Source organism: Mobula hypostoma, chromosome 7, assembly GCF_963921235.1.
Source record: "Mobula hypostoma chromosome 7, sMobHyp1.1, whole genome shotgun sequence".
Taxonomy (NCBI): domain Eukaryota; kingdom Metazoa; phylum Chordata; class Chondrichthyes; order Myliobatiformes; family Myliobatidae; genus Mobula; species Mobula hypostoma.
This window is the reverse complement of record NC_086103.1, coordinates 104583067-104601157: the sequence shown is the minus strand read 5'-3', so window position 1 is coordinate 104601157 and position 18091 is coordinate 104583067. Positions and strand designations below refer to the sequence as shown.

The 18091-nt window shown below is 39.5% G+C and overlaps 1 protein-coding gene across 3 annotated transcripts in view; it reads right to left on the bottom strand.

The window, feature by feature from the left end:
* The window catches only part of sugt1 (SGT1 homolog, MIS12 kinetochore complex assembly cochaperone), a 190013-nt gene that overhangs the window by 104933 nt on the left and 66989 nt on the right, over positions 1–18091 (bottom strand). For all 3 annotated transcript variants that reach the window (XM_063053753.1, XM_063053750.1, XM_063053752.1), the window contains one exon: positions 1109–1205. In XM_063053753.1, coding sequence (XP_062909823.1) covers positions 1109–1205 — 97 coding nt within the window. The remainder of the gene's footprint in view (positions 1–1108; positions 1206–18091) is intronic.

The following is an 18091-nucleotide window of genomic DNA, read 5'->3' as shown; positions in this document are numbered from 1 at the left end:
TTTCTCCCTCTGTCCCTCTGAATATACCTCTTGCCCATCCTCTGGGTCCCCCCCCCCTTGTCTTTCTTCCCGGACCTCCTGTCCCATGATCCTCTCGTATCCCCTTTTGCCTATCACCTGTCCAGCTCTTGGCTCTATCCCTCTCCCTCCTGTCTTCTCCTATCATTTTGGATCTCCCCCTCCAACTTTCAAATCCCTTACTCACTCTTCCTTCAGTTAGTCCTGACGAAGGGTCTCAGCCTGAAACGTCGACTGCACCTCTTCCTACAGATGCTGCTTGGCCTGCTGCGTTCACCAGCAACTTTGATGTGTGTTGCTTGAATTTCCAGCATCTGCAGAATTCCTGTTGTTTATATATTTTTTTAATTTGTTTCACTTTTAGGAGTTTCTGAAAGACAGGCCTTGCTAAACACGTGTTGCTTTTCACACCAATAACAGTACCACCTCCTTCACTTACAGCATTTAAGTACTCACATATACAAGGCCCTACCTGTAAAGGACTTCACCAAAGAATTTCAGAAAGTTGATAATAAATTCATTCACAAAAGACAGTTCGCAATGAGCACTCATGGGTAACAAAAAAAAAAAGGAAGTTCACAATTGCAACAGTACCCAAGATCTCTCATCCTGCATCAGCCATACTCTACTCCTAAGAAAAAGAGTTAGTGGAGATAACAAGGAACAAAATGAACAACATTTTGCATCGACTTTTCTTGACCACAGAACATTTCTCTTTTGACCAAAGTTAACAATTCCTCTCTAAAAGTTAATGTGCCCAATTAATTAACTTACATAAACAGCAAATTTCACCAAATTCTGATTGTTTACAGATTTTATCAAAACGAAAGCATATATTATTAGCACATCCGCATAATTTAGAAAAATATTCTGTGCTTTTCTTAACATAAATATCACAATCTTTTGAAATAGAATTCTAACACCATGTCTACTTTGAATTTATAAGAGACAAAGTAATAAGGTCTAGCAATATAATTCACACATACAAAATATTTTCATAAAGACACTGCAAATCAATTCAGCTTAGAGTATCTAAAGCTCTCATGCCTAAATAAGGCCTAGCACAATTTGATAATTAAAGGACACTTACACTTTTTTCAGCAAATTCAACCTTCACATCATCTTTATTTGCATTCTTGATCATTATTGTGATGATAACATGAGAATCTGTCTGGTACCAATCATGTCTATAGTAAAAAGGAGTTAAAATGGCAAAATCAAGTTATTTAACAGTTAAGGGAGATGAAAATAAATTTCAGATCTCTGCAAACATGTAGGTATGGTACCAGCAACCACAGTACGAATTTAATCATACAAAGTATTTGTTTAACTGGTAATGGAAAATGCATTTTGACGAGCTCCATGAAAGCAGGAATAGCTCACACTTTGCTTGAATGTTCCAGAAAAGTATTTAAAGTGTTGTTGCCATAATGCATTATTATTGCTTCTATGCTGCATTCGTGTGTATTAGAAGTTTCAGAGACTACATTTTTTTGAAAAGAATACTAAATGCATTGTAAGCATTAATCCAAATGCAGACAATTTAAATTAAAATTGACAAAATGCAACAAATTGGAAATGTTGAGGAGGCTGCAAGTTGCTAAGCAACAGAAGGCAGTGGCAATGACAATGACGTTACAGCTGCATTATGATTTTGCTATAGAATAACTCAAAAATGTTAATAGGTCAAAAGCCTGTATTCAGGACATACAATCATTCCTGTTCATAAAGAAGCACTGCAGATTTTTATATGTAATAATATAGCCTTTAGTAATCACTCATTTGTGAGAATGAATCCCAAATTTGTCATTACTGACATACTAAATGTAAAAACCTGCTTATTAAACTGTTGTCACCTCTGTTCTACAAAACTTAACTTATAAATGGGACTAATTACAGTACTGTGCAAAAATCATGGATATATATGTGCCAAAAAACTTTTGCACAGTACTGTATTTGTCAACATGTAGTGGAGATCGAATTTGTAAATCTGGTGGGAGCAAAAGATGTTGGGGATGGAGCACTGTGGGAGGGATGTGGAGAGAAGTCGTAGGGAAAGCTGGGGGGGGGGGTGCAGACTCACCCTCGACACCAGGCAAGGTAATGTGATTCCAAACAACGTGTCTCTGGTGCTTTCCCTCTCCAGGCCCCCTTCCCACTCAGTCCACAATATCATAATCAGGTTTATCACCACTAACTCGTCATGAAATTTACTTTTTATGTGGCATCAGTACAGTACAATACATAAAATTGCTACAGTACTGCTTAAGTCTTAGGGACCCTAGCTATACACATGTGTCTAAGGCTTTTCCACAGTACTGTACCTTTCTATGAAGAAGCAAATCTACTTGAAATCTGTACAAAAATAACAGCTTTGAGAAAAGCGCAGCATAATCAAGAATTTGATTATTGCAAATAAAAATATTTACAAAATTTGCTTTACATCGTAATTTAAAAAAACATTTCCATCACCATAGAGCAACAGAGAACGTAATGCGAGTAGTGCCAGATTTAAAAAGCAAATGGGGCCCATTGGAACTTATAGCTGAATTTAGGTTACTGGGCAATAGGCAAGGGCCAATTTAGGTTCAAATGGAGCAGCCACTGTGGCAGCAGGACAGAGTTAAAGTGGGGAACGGATGCTTTGGCTCAAGAAACTTGATAAGAAGAGGTGGAGGCTAGATTGTGGCTTCTGTCAAGTTTCTGTCTCTTTTTTTGGGTCAAGTTAGAGCAGTGAGAATGTATCCCAGAGTGGTAGTGTTTTCTTCTTTCAAGATGTGGGAGATCTGGGAGAACTCTAGTGTTCCTGATACTATATCTACAAGAAATGATTCTGTGTTCAGCTCCTTACAAAATCTGTTAGGGAACTTGAGCTGGATACCTGGAGCTCATTTGGGAGAATGAAGAGCTACAGGAAGCAGTCATATCCAAGTTGCAAGAGGCAGGTAGCTGGGGTGAATGACAGGAAACAGACAAAGCAGAGTACCCTTGTGGCCATTTCCCTCAATAACAAAGATGCTACTATGGATACTATTGGGTGTTTGGGGGGGCGGGGAGGGTCCTACCAGTGGAAAGCCACAGTGACCACTTCTCTAGTACCAAGTCTGGCTCAGTGGCTCATAAGGGGAAAAAAAAAGAGGAAAGCAGTAGTGATAGGGGATTTAATAGTGGATGTGGTATATTTGGATTTTCAAAAGGATTTTGACAAGGTCCCACACTGGAGATCAGTGTGCAAACTTAAAGCACATGGTATTGGGGATAAGGTATTGATGTGGATAGAGAATTGGTTGGCAGACAGGAAGCAAAGAGTGGGAATAAACGGGACCTTTTCAGAATGGCAGGCAGTGACTAGTGGGGTACTGCAAGGCTCAGTGCTGGGACCCCAGTTGTTTACAATATATATTAATGACTTAGACGAGGGAATTAAATGCAGCATCTCCAAGCTTGCGGATGACACGAAACTGGGCGGAAGTGTTAGCTGTGAGGAGGATGCTAAGAGGATGCAGGGTGACTTGGATAGGTTAGGTGAGTGGGCAAATTCATGGCAGAAGCAATTTAACGTGGATAAATGTGAGGTTATCCACTTTGGTGGCAAAAGCAGGAAAACAGATTATTATCTGAATGGTGGCCGATTAGGAAAAAGGGAGGTGCAACGAGACCTAGGTGTCATTATACACCAGTCACTTAAAGTGGGCATGCAGGTACAGCAGGCAGTGAAAAAGGCCAGTGGTATGCTGGCATTCATAGCAAGAGGATTCGAGTACAGGAGCAGGGAGGTACTACTGCAGTTGTACAAGGCCTTGGTGAGACCACACCTGGAGTATTGTATGCAGTTTTGGTCCCCTAATCTGAGGAAATACATCCTTGCCATAGAGGGAGTACCAAGAAGGTTCACCAGATTGATTCCTGGGATGGCAGGACTTTCATATGCTGAAAGACTGGATCGACTAGGCTTATACTCGTTGGAATTTAGAAGATTGAGAGGAGATCTTATTGAAACGTATAAAATTCTAAATGGATTGGACAGGCTAGATGCAGGAAGATTGTTCCCGATGTTGGGGAAGTCCAGAACGAGGGGTTAGAGTTGAAGGATAAACAGGAAGCCTTTTAGGACCGAGATGAGGAAAAACTTCTTCACACGGAGTGCGGTGAATCTGTGGAATTCTCTGGCACAGGAAACAGTTGAGGCCAGTTCATTGGCTATATTTAAGAGGGAGTTAGATATGGCCCTTGTGGCTAAAGGGATCAGGGGGTATGGAGAGAAGGCAGGTACAGGGTTCTGAGTTGGATGATCAGCCATGATCATACTGAATGGCGGTGCAGGCTCGAAGGGCCAAATGGCCTACTCCTGCACCTATTTTCTATGTTTCTAATAGTGATGGGAAAAAAATCATTATTCTGTGGACATGAGAGACTCCCAGATGGCATGTTGCTGCCCAGGATCAAGGACATCACAGATCAAGTTTAGAGCATTCTTCGGGGAGCAAGTGAGCAATCAGAAGTCATGATACATACTGTAACTAACTGCATATTGTAACTAGAAAAGTGATGGTCCTGAAGAGTGATCATAGGTAGCAAGCTGAAAACCAGTATCTCAGGGGTAGTAATTGCTGGATTGTTAATAGTGCCATGTGCCAATGAGGGTAAGAATAGGATGTTATGACAGATAAATGTATGGCTAAACAGATAGTGCCAAGAGGCAGGGTTTTAGATTTGTGGATTATTGGGACCTCTTCTGGAGAAGGTCTGGCCTGTACAAAAGGGAAAAGGGAATAGCCTTGAGGGCTGATACCCTTGCAGGCAAGGATGCTGGAGCTGTTGGGAAAGGATGAATCTAGGTTGGCAAGGTGATGGCAACCCAAGTGATGGGTCAGAAATGGAGCAGTTAGTGTAGAGGAAGATACAACATTCAGTGTGAGGAATGACAGGCAACCGATAGGGTATAAATGTAATTAAGTTGGATGGGTTGAAATGTGTTTATTTTAATGCAAGTATCAGGAACAACGGTGATAAAACACAGATCATAGCGCAGTACATGGAATTATAACACTGTGATCATTACAGAGACTTAGCTATCACAAGGACCAGAATGATTGATGGATGTTCCAGGGTTTAGATGCTTCAAAAGGGACAAGTGGAGGAGTGGCTAATCAGGGATAGTATCAGAGTTGCAGAAAGGATGATGTCATATCTACTGAGTTAATGTGGGTCAAAATAAGAAAAAGGGAGCAATCACTCATAAAGTATTTTACAGACAACCACAAACCCCTCCTCCCCCTCCCCAATAGCAACAGAGAAACTGAAGAGCAGATTGGGAGGCAGGTTTTGGAAAGGAGTGGAAAAAAAAGGGTTGTTGCCATGGGTGATTTCAACCACTAATATTGATTGGCACAAATGGTGTAGATGGGGCAGAATTTGTTAGGTGTGTGCAGAATGGATTCCTGACAAAGGGCAAGCCAACCACAGGAGATGTCATACTAAATCTAGTACTTTTGCAATGAACCTGGTCAGATGGCAGATCACTCAGTGGGTGACTAGTTTGGGGACAATGATCGTAACTCCCTGACCTTTACCATAGCCTTGTACAGGGATAGAAACAGACAATATGGAAAGTACTTAATTAGGAGAAGGTGAATTCTGATGCTAGTAGGCAAGAATTTGGGAGCGTAAATTAGAAACAGATGTACTCAACAAACTGCACAATGGAACTGTGGAAGTGGTTTAGGGAGTACTTGCATGGGATAAGTCTGTCCCTTTGAGGCAGGGAAAGGAATGTAGGATTAAGAATGTATGGCTGACAAGAGATACGAAACATCTAGCTGATTCGACAAAAGCTTATATTTTAGGAAGCAAGGAGCAGACAGGGCTCTAGAGGGTTATATGGTAGCCAAGGAGACACGAGAAGGCTTTGCTGAAGAGGACCAAGGACACGTACATGAAGACCAGGATGACTCGAAGGAAAGATTGAGTGAATTTGGGGTTTTCTCTTTAGAACAAAGGAGAATGAAGGATGACTTGATAGAGATGTACAAGAGACAGATAGTTAACAGCCAGAACAGAAATGGCTAATTACCAGAGGGCACAATTTTAAGGTGATGGACCAAAGAGGGCTTTGTGGGAGGGAAGTGTGACATTTATCTTCTAGGTAAACTGGTTTACACAATATTCTGGGCTAAACGGCCTGAATAAAGTGGTTATAGACCCACAACACAAAAATGAAAACCCAATTCTGTCTCAACTGAACGACCACTGCCATTGGTCATATCAAAGATGGTGACAAATCAGCACACAAGAGGGACAATGAAAATCTGGCTGAACCTCTCATTCAATGTCAGGAATATCTAAGTATTGACTTCAGGAGGAGGAAACCTGAGGCCCATGAGCCAGTCCTCATTAAGGGAAATCAGAGGTGGAGAGGGTCAGCAACTTCAAATTTCTCAATGTTATCATTCTGAGGACCTGCTCTGGGCCCAGCATGCAAGTGCAATTATGAAAAAAGCATGGCAGCACCTCTACTTCCTTAGACTTTTGCAAAGATTCGGCATAACGTCTAGAACTTTGACATATTTCTATAGGTGGTGGAGAATATGGGACTGTTTGCATCAGGCCAGGTTTGGAAACACCAATGCCTTTGAATGGAAAATCCTACAAAAATAATAGGTATGGCCCAGTCCATTATGGGTAAAGTCTTCCTCACCACAGAGCACACCTACATGGAGTGCTGTCACAGGAAAGCAGCACGCATCATCAGGGCCCCGACCACCCTGGACATGTTCTCTTCTCACTGCTGCATCAAGGTGGTGAGACAGGAGACTCGGGATCCACATCACCAGGATCATGAACAGTTATTATCCCTTAACCATCAGGCTCTTGAACTAGCAGGGATAACTTCATTCGTTCCATCACTGAACTGTTCCCACCTATGGACTCACTTTGAAGGGCTCTTCATCTCTTTCTCGATATTTACTGCTTTTCTTTTCTTCTTCTTTTCTATTTGCAATTTGTTGTCTTTTGCACATTGGCTGCTTGACCATCCTGTTGAGTGTGGTATTTCACTGATTCTATTTTCTGAGCAAATCTCAGAGTTGTATATGGTGACATATATGTACTTTGATTATAAATTTACTTTGAACTGAAAATATTTCAGTTGGGAAGCAAAGTATTGAAGTACTTAGGACAAGGGTAGTACAGTCACACTAAGTTTCACAACAGACAAGCAGTGGTTGCTCTTGTAAATACTATTTAACAATTCTTTCCAAATTACCCCAGAAGAACAAAAGTCTGATAAGAAAGGCTACTATCCAAAAGTCAAAATACAAGTCTAAGGTACAGAAATTTTACATAATACAAAATACCACCTAACCCTTTGTAGTGAAAATTGTACATAAAAGATGGTTAGTTATAAATAACCAAGGCGATTTTATAGAAAATGCTCGAAATACTCAGCATTCAAGCGTGCAGCAAAGCATCGATAAAGACAGACTTGCAGTATCCGAAAAACTACTCGTTCACCCGTTAATTCAACATACCACAGGCTCTCTCTCTCCCCCAATAAAGGAAGAAGAGATGTCCTCAGACGAGGGGCGAGAGGCGAGACATAACAAACAACTTGCCGATTAAAAGTCTCTTGCCTCAGAGAGTGAAAATCTAAACATAAGGACGTGGGAGTTGCTAAATGCAGAGGAAAATAAGCTGAGCTAATAATACAAATGACTGACTGACACAGACCAAGAAATAAGTTATCTGAAGTTGAACTTCTATTTCTGAAATTGTAGGTATGCCCATATGGACTTCTAAACAGATTTGAGCCCCTTCCACTCTGCTCATTGCAGCTTTTTATCCCTATAACGAATCTTACAACTTCATATAACTTGATTTCTCAGTATGCTTCAGACTAATGTGTATAGTAAATGGCATGATCCTTAGGAGCTTGATATACAGAGGGATCTTGGGATGCAAGTCAACGGCATGCTTACCATCATTGATTGGGGTATTGAATATTAAATCTAATATGTCACATTGCAGCTATGCAGTTCTAACTGCCATATCAAAGGAGAAATAGAGGTTCCAGAGAGGGTGCAGAAGACATACATCAGTATGTTGTTTGGATTGAAGAGTATTTCTACAAGGAGAGATGAGACAAACTTGGAACATGTCTGCTAGTGTCAGAGGCTGAAGGGCAAAGATAAGATGGTCAGGACTTTTTTCTTTCAGAATGAAAATATCAAATACTAAAGTGCATAGCTTTATGATAAGAGAGGAAAGGATTGAAAGAAAATCGTGTGACTGCGAGGAGATAGATTTTTTTAAAACACAGTGCCTTGGGAGTTAGTAGAAGCAGGTATGCTAGCAGCATTCTAAGAGGCACTTAGATACACCTGTTAATAGTGATAGAAGGTCACACACTATGTGCAAGCAAATGGACTTAGTTAAGATTCACATTATGACCAGCAGAGACTTTCCAGACGACAAACCTATACCTGTGCTGCACTGTACTATGTATATTCGTTTGTAATAGTAGCTCAACTTTCTGATTTCTTTTTCATTCTGGAAGCAAAGGACATGTCCAGCCAGACCTGCTAGGTTCATCTTCCCGCTTGACATATTACAACCCCCATATTCTTTTGTTAAGGTGCTGATGCTGCCCAGCTGAGGATTCACAATATTTGTTTTTGATTATTTTTAAACCAATTTTACAGCTCATCTGAACCAAGGAATTTTACTTTTTTAAAGATCTAGAACCATAGAACACTACAGCACAGAAAACCGGCCATTCGGCCCTTCTAGTCTGTGCCAAAACATTATTCCGCTAATCCCATTGACCTGCATCCAGTCCATAACCCTCCAGACCTCTCCCCATCCACGTACCTATCCAATTTATTCTTAAAACTTAAGAGTGAGCCCACATTTACCACGTCAAATGGCAGCTCGTTCTACACTCCCACCACTCTCTGAGTGAAGAAGTTCCCCCTAAACCAGGGGTGTCAAACTCATTTTAGGTCACGGGCCGGATTGGGCAAAATGTGACTTCATGCGGGCCGGATCAGTTGTGCACGCATGCTCCTTCGTTTTTCAACCTGCTCTCATGTGTCTCAGTCTCTGCTATAACTACAAAGTGTTTCACTTTACGAATTTCGTTTCTTATGAAGATTGCCTAGCAAGCATTATTTTTATGATTGGTATTAACTTACAGTCATAGGCTACAAGAAAGTTGTGATGAGAGAGAGATAAAAGATGTTATTTTGGCTAAGATTGTTTTGGGAGCCACACCCTTTCCATTAATAAACCATTTGAAATCGAACATTAGCAGACACAAATGTAGACCTAACAAAATAAATTGTAAATGTAGGCTACACAACTGCACTTAATATGTATTAGCCTGCTTCCAGTAATCAAACTCAGACAATGAACACAGTTAACCTCTAATTTTTATTGAAGTGATCACATTTATAATAATAGAACAGTCAGAAAATGAATGATCACAATATTATAACACTCAATATTTCATAATGCATTTTGCTTACATGTCGCAGTGCATCAAATAGTATCACTCATTTATCACTTACTTCTTCCAGACACCTGACATCTCTTGGCTTTGAGCAGCCTGTCAAGATCAGGACCAGTTTCTGGGCCGTTGTGATTTTCATAATGTCATTTAGATGTGTGTGTGTCAGCTGCAAGCGCAGTTTGGGTTTGTTAATGTTCATTATGGAGAACTCCTGCTCACAGAGATATGTTGTTCCGAACATGCAAAGGATCTTTGAAGCATAGTCTGTCATCTTGGGGTACATCGGTCCCAGCTATTGATAGGATGAGTCCAGACCCACAGACTCAAATTTATATTTCAAAGCTGAGTTAAACTGAATTTCAATTAGTTCCATTTGGAGTTCCTCCGGCACATCTGATACTGCGTTGACAGCAAACCATATAACAATTACAGCACGGAAACAGGCCATCTCGGCCCTTGTAGACCGCGGCAAGCAAGTTGGTGAGAATTCCTTCTCGAGCTGAGTGAAGACTTGGAAACGATTCTGAAACTCACTTTTCAGCCGTGATATTATATCCTTGTACCTGTCCACGTTGTTGTTATTCCCATGGGTGACAAGCACAGACTGCAAAGAGGGGAAATGAGCTGGGTTGCTCTGGGATAGTTGCATCTCCCACAGGCCTAATTTAATTTGAAAGGCACGAACGCTGTTGTAGTATTCCATAACAAGTTTGTTGCGGCCTTGCGTGTTAACATTAAGCACTTTTAAGTGCTCTGTTATATCCACCAAAAATGCAAGATCATGAAGCCAGTCTGGGTCATCCAACTCTGCCACTGGCTTCCCCTTCTCGTTCATGAATAATCCAATTTCCACACGTAATTGAAAAAAAAACGTTTGAGCACAACCCCTCTGCTCAATCAGTGGACTTCAGTGTGGTAGGGTAGGCCGTGTCCAATATTACTTTCAGACAAAAGATTGTCAAATTGCCCATGGTTGAGTCCCTTGGCTCTAATAAAATTAAACCGTTTTGATTGCTACATCCATGACATTGTCCATTTTCAGGCTCCTGCTACATACTTTATACTTTATTGTCGCCAAACAATTGATACTAGAACGTACAATCTTCACAGCGATATTTGACTCTGCGCTTCACACTCCCTGCATTACAAATATTAGATATTAAAAATAGTAAAAATTAGTAAATATTAAACATTTAAATTATAAATCATAAATAGAAAATAGAAAAATAGGAAGTGAGGTAGTGCAAAAAAACCGAGAGGCAGGTCCAGATATTTGGAGGGTACGGCCCAGATCTGGGTCAGGATCTGTTCAGCAGTCTTATCACACTTGGAAAGAAGCTGTTCCCAAATCTGGCCGTACGAGTCTTCAAGCTCCTGAGCCTTCTCCCGGAGGGAAGAGGGACGAAAAGTGTGTTGGCTGGGTGGGTCGTGTCCTTGATTATCCTGGCAGCACTGCTCTGACAACATGCGGTGTAAAGTGAGTCCACTTTAGATTAGATTTAGTGAAGATTGGTTTGTGTGATGTGCTGCACCGTGTTCATGATCTTCTGCAGCTTCTTTCAGTCTTGGACAGGACAACTTCCATACCAGGTTGTGATGCATCCTGGAAGAATGCTTTCTACAGTGCATCTATAAAAATTAGTGAGAGTTTTAGGGGACAGGCCAAATTTCTTTAGTTTTCTCAGGAAGTAAAGGCGCTGGTGGGCCTTCTTGGCAGTGAACACTGCTTGGTTGGACCAAGTCAGGTCAATTGTGATATTGACCCCGAGGAACTTAAAAGCTTTTGACCTGTTCCATTTGCACACCACCGATGTAAATTGGGTCATGCGGTCCGCTACTCCTTCTGAAGTCAACAACCAATTCCTTCCTCTTGCTGACGTTGAGGGATAGGTTATTTTCTTCACACCATGCCACCAGGTTCTTAATTTCCTCTCTGTACTCAAACTCATCATTACCCGAGATAAGGCCTACAATTGTTGTGTCATCAGCAAACTTATATATTGAGTTTGTTGGAAACTTGGCTACACAATCATGGGTGTACAGTGAGTACAACAGGGGGCTGAGTACACAGCCTTGTGGGGCACCAGTGCTCAGGATGATTGTAGAGGAGAGCTTGTCCCCTATTTTTACAGCCTGGGTCCTGTCTGTGAGGAAGTTGAAGATCCAGCTGCAGATCTGAGTGCTAAGGCCCAGGTTCCGGAGCTTAGGAATTAGTTTATTTGGAATGATGGTATTAAAGGCAGAGCTGTAGTCAATGAAAAGGAGCCTTACGTATGTGTCTTTATTCTGCAGGTGTTCTAAGGAGGAATGTAGGGCCAGAGAGATGGCATCTGCTGTTGACCTGTTACTCCAGTAGGTGAATTGCAAAGCGTCGAGGTTGACCGGTAGGCTGCGGTTGATGTGTGCCATAACCAATCTCTCGAAGCACTTCATAGCAATTGATATCAGAACTACAGGTCGATAGACGTTCAGGCATGCCACCTTGCTCTTCTTCAGCACTTGGATTATCGTTGCCTTCTTAAAACACAAGGGGATCTCAGACTGAAGCAAGGAGCAGTTGAAGATGTCAGCAAACACTCCAGCTAGCTCGCTTGTATAGGCCCGGAGAACCCGTCCTGGGACGCCATCCGGGCCCGTCGCCTTCCTTGGATTTATCTTCAGGAAGGCCCTTCTAACATCCTCCTCGGTGACGATGAATCTTGATGCCACCAGGTCACAACAAACAGCAGCACAGACAGCGGTGGGAGAGAGAACGGCTGCCATACAGATACATAATAAATGGTCGTGAATATACTTTTCTCCCCCCAAATCATCCCGCAGGCTGGATTGGACCCCTGCATCCGGCCCGCAGGCCAGCAGTTTGACACCCCTGTCCTAAACCTTTCCCCTTTCACCCTGAAGTCATGTCCTCTCCTATTTATCTCTCCTAATCTAAGTGGAAGGAGCCTATTCACATTTACTCTGTCTATACTCCTCATAATTTTGTAAACCTCTATCAAATCTCCCCTATTTCTTCTACGCTTCAAGGAATAAAGTCCCAACCTGCTCAATCTTTCCTGCATTAAATTCCATCTGCCATTTTCTGGCCCATTTTTCCAGTTGGTCCAGATCCCTCTGCAAGCATTGAAAGCCTTCCTCGCTGTCCACAACGCCTCCAATCTTAGTGTCATCAGCAAACTTGCTGATCCAATTTACCACATTATTATCTAGATCATTGATATAGACAACAAACAACAATGGTCCCAGCACAGATCCTTGAGGCACACCACTAGTCACAGGCCTCCACTCTGATAAGCAATCATCCACTACCACTCTGTCTTCTCCCACACAGCCAATTTCGAATCCAGTTTACAACCTCTCCATGGATACCTAGTGTCTGAACCTTCTGAACTAACCTCCCATGTGGGACCTTGTCAAAGGCCTTACTAAAATTTTACCCTAATGACCATAATATACTTCTTTAACGCATGGAATTTAACTTTACTTTTTGTGCAGGACATTCAATAAAGAAATGGGGGCTATAAATTATATGAATGATTTGCTTTAACATTTTAACCCTAAGTAGTTGAAATACAGGAGTTTACAATATTGAAACAAATTTAAAATATACCTTTTAGTAGAGAAATTAGAACAAGTTAATTCTATATATTTGTAATATTTTGCATATTGCAATTCAATATTGCTTAGTTTCCACTTTTGAGAATATGGGTGAAGCCACTATGAAAAAAATATCACAACTGAAAACAGAGGTGTTAAGTTATGTGTTGATACCCCAGACTCTCTTAGCTACTCTTCCCTCATTACCATTTTTGCAAGCCTCATGTAAACTTCCACAACAAATTAAAATCATACATATTGACAGCATTATCCAGTTTCTAAGCTGTAGAACTCTATTTGTCCTTCTCTTCCATCTATGATACACTCAATGTTACTCTTTCTGATTATGTGTCTCACCATACAAATACTAGCATGGCAAGAGTCACATCTACTTGGCTTACAGTACATCAGGTTCTAGATGAGACAATTCTACGTACTGTACTAGAGAGAAATTATAGTTTTAGATTCCATCACCATCATTCAACTCACTAAATTTCTTCAATTCTGGTCTGCTATCATTTCCACAATGTATCTTGTTCTAAAGGCTAACTTTTCAGCTATTTCTCACTTTCCTCATGTTCATTCAGGCAAAACTTTAAACCACTTGGTTAATTTCTCCCAATTCATCTCAAAAGAACTGCCTCTCCCTTTTCTTAATGCTTTCCCCTATTTTTTGTTGGTTGAAAAATATGAACTAATAATTTCCTTAGGAGATCTCTTTTGAAAGTTCCCCAACCTCTTGAAAATGGAAATATTTCATCATTTATCAAGCTAATTTCTATGTCAATTTCATCTCTTTTCTATAGTTCATTAAATAAAATGCTGCATTTCAATCCCTTACTTAAATAACACTAACCAGCTTTCCCTTCTGCAACATAGAAATAACCCCAATTCTTACATTCTGCTACAGTGTATTTACATTTCAATCTTTTCCCCCCAGTTGTTTTGCAATTGGCCAAGTTACCCTAGTATTATTCTTGTATCAAATCTAGGAAAGAGTATATTAAGAAAATGAATCACAAGGTTGCATACAAGCACTTTGATATTCCCTTTTTTTTATACACACCATTTAAAAGCATTCAGTCCACACAACTATATCCATATTTTAGTCTCATTTTCTAATTTTAAAATATAAGTAGGATTTTTAAGCTAATCTACAAAACATTGTGCATCATTTCAAATCAAAAGAAAAATTCCAAAAGCTGCCAACAATTTACTAAAAGTTAAAACCAAAACCTTGAGGCTGAAAAGGTATTTTTCTCCTATTCTAAATTTCCTCAGGTGCAATACTGTATTAACAACTCACGTAATTTCGTGATGTTGATCATCTGAATAGATACCCCCTCTCCCTGTAAGGTCCAACACTATGGTATATTTTCAGACCACACCAAAATGAAAACATAAGAGCATTCAAGACAAGTCAGGGAAATGATAATAGAGAAGCACAAATCTGCTGAAAGGTACAATGCCATTTCAAAGGGCTGAACATACCTCAGAGCTCACTGCAGTCCATCGTGAAAAAGTGAGAAAAAAAATGAAGTTCATTACTCCACAACCTCATAGGCCTTGGGTGTATTATGGAAGGATGGTGAGGAGAAAGCCCTGGCTTTAAAAAAAAGCATACCCTTGCCCCCAAAAAAAACTTTGCAAAGGATCATTTACAAGATTCTGTAAAGTTGTGACAGAAGGTCTTGCGGTCAGATGAGACCAAAGTAGAACTTTTTGGCAGCAACACCAAGCTGTACATTTGGCATAAATCTAATACTGAGCATCAGCCATGTAAAACCATACTTACTGTGAAGTATGATGGAGATAGCACCATGTTATGGGAATGCTGAAGCTGCAGGGACTAGAAATCTGGTTAGGATTATGAGAAGATGAATGCTGCTAAATACAAAAAAATCCTGCATAAAAACCTGCAAGCCTCTGCCAGAAATCTTAAACTGGGGAGAAATCCCAGCTTTCAGCAGGACAATGACCCAAAGCACACTGCCAGAGCAACTATAGACTGTCTTCAAATGAATAGTGATGTCCTTGACTGGCCCACTCAGAGACCTGACCTTATCCCGATCAACAACCCAGGCAAGACCTCAAGATTGCTGTCCACCGCCACTCCCCAACTAACCTGGCACAGCTTAAGCAATTTTGCAAGGAGGAATGGGAAAATCTTACGCCATCACATTGCCCAAAGCTATTATAGACATCCAAAAACATTAACAGCTGCAAGAGGTGGTTCAACTAAGTACTGAGCAAAAAGCGATGAATATTTTTGAACTGCTGACATTTCAGTTTTTGTATTTTTGGTTTTTCATGCTTTATAATTTTTCCTGTTTTTTGGTGCTTGACTGTGAAGGAACATGTGATTCACAAACACAATTCTCAGTTAAATTGATCAAAATCCCTGTTGTAATACATGTGTAAGAAAAAAGGGTTGGAGGCTGAAAACTTTTACGAGGCCCACCTGGCTTTGTCCTCACCAATCTGTCTAACACCTCCAGATTGTATGGTTAAATTCCCAGCTTGGCCCATGTGTACAAACTTCACTTCATACTCCCATCATCCCCTGTGCAGTAAGGACCAACTTTTAAGTCCTCCTTTCCTTCACCTTCCTGCTTTCAAGACATTGGTCCAAGTTATCGTTACCTGCAGCAATTTTCTTTCTTTTTAAATCTTTTTATTGAGTAAGTATACAAAAAAGGTAAGCCATATAAACATTAATACAATGTTAAAGTATAATAAAATTCCAAAAGATAACAATACCAAAAAGAAAATACTACAAACAATGTAATTTAAGCATAAGAAACCAAGATAACATAATAGTATACTAGATTTTATATATATCAATGGAAAAAAAAAGAAAAAAAAAACCCCCAAAAAAAACCCACCGTGCAACTAACTAAAAGCAAAGCAAAGCAATGGGCTAACTTGAAACCAAACAGAGTTAAACTTAAAATCACGTCCTCAATCCCGACCTCCATTAAAACAGTGAAGAAAAAACAAGGGTAAATATTACATTAAATGAAAATATCGAATAAAAGGTCCCCAAATCTGTTCAAATTTAAATGAAGAATCATAAAGGTTACTTCTAATTTTCTCCAGATTCAAACATAAAATCGTCTGAGAAAACCAAAAAAAGGTAGTTGGAGCATTAAGCTCTTTCCAATGTTGTAAAATACATCTTTTCGCCATTAAAGTAAGAAATGCAATCATTCTACGGGCTGAAGGGGAAAGATTACTAGAAATTTTAGGTAGTCCAAAGATAGCAGTAATAGGGTGAGGAGAGATATCTATATTTAATACCTTAGAAATAATATTGAAAATATCTCTCCAAAAAGTTTCCAAAGTAGGGCAAGACCAAAACATATGAGTTAAAGAGGCTATCTGCCCCGAACATCTATCACAGAAAGGATTAATATGCGAGTAAAAACGCGCTAACTTATCTTTGGACATATGTGCTCTATGAACCACTTTAAATTGAATTAGGGAATGTTTAGCACAAATAGAGGAAGTATTAACTAATTGTAAAATCTGCCCCCAATCATCCACAGAAATGGTAAGCCCCAATTCCTGTTCCCAATCTACCCTAATCTTATCAAATGGAGCTTTCCTAAGTTTCATAATAATATTATAAATCATAGCCGATGCACCTTTCTGACATGGATTAAGGTTAATTATCGAATCTAAAATATATATAGGAGGAAGCATTGGAAAGGAAGTAAGTATAGTACTTAGGAAATTTCTAACTTGTAAATATCTAAAAAAATGTATTCTTGATAAGTTATATTTATTAGATAATTGTTCAAAAGACATAAGGGAACCATCTAAAAATAAATCCAAAAACCGTAAAATACCCTTAGTCTTCCAAGTTTGAAAAGCGCGATCCGTAAAAGAGGGAGGAAAAAATATGTTACCTAAAATAGGAATCGCTAACCCGAATTGATTAAGATCAAAAAATTTTCTGAATTGAAACCAAATGCGCAAAGCATATTTAACTATCGGGTTAGAGACCTGCTTAAGACGTTTCGAATCAAAAGGAAGAGAGGAACCTAAAATAGAACCAAGTGTATAACCCTGAACAGATTGTAATTCCAATGCTACCCATTTAGGAATAAATAGTATGTCCCGGTCAAGTAACCAAAATTTCATATGTCGAATATTAATAGCCCAATAATAAAATCTAAAGTTAGGTAATGCTAAACCTCCATCTCTCTTAGCTTTCTGTAAATGTATTTTACCCAGTCTCGGATTCTTGTTCTGCCAAATAAATGAAGAAATTTTAGAGTCAACTTTATCAAAAAAAGATTTAGGAACGAAAATTGGTAATGCCTGAAACACATATAAAAATTTTGGCAAAAAAAACATCTTAACTGCATTAATACGACCAATCAAAGTTAAATATAAGGGAAACCATTTAGATGAAAGTTGAGTAATATGGTCTATTAATGGTAAAAAGTTAGTCTTAAATAAATCTTTATGTTTACAAGTAATTTTAATCCCAAGATATGAAAAGTAATTATTAATCAATTTAAATGGAAATTTATAATATAAGGGAAGATGTTTATTAATCGGAAAAAGTTCACTCTTACTAAGATTTAATTTATAACCTGAGAAAAGACCAAATTGTGCTAATAACTCTAAAACAGCAGGAATGGATCTCTCAGGATTAGAAATATATAAAAGTAAATCATCAGCATAGAGTGATAATTTATGGGACTTTAATCCCCGAGTTATCCCAGTAATATTTAAAGATTCTCGAATAGCAATTGCAAGAGGTTCTAATGCAATATCAAATAATAGGGGACTAAGAGGACAGCCTTGTCGAGTACCACGAAAGAGAGGAAAAAAAGGTGAGTTTAAGGAGTTAGTACGAACCGAGGCTACAGGGGAGTAATATAACAGTTTAATCCAGGATATAAATTTCAAGCTAAAATTAAACATTTCAAGCACCTTAAATAAATAAGGCCATTC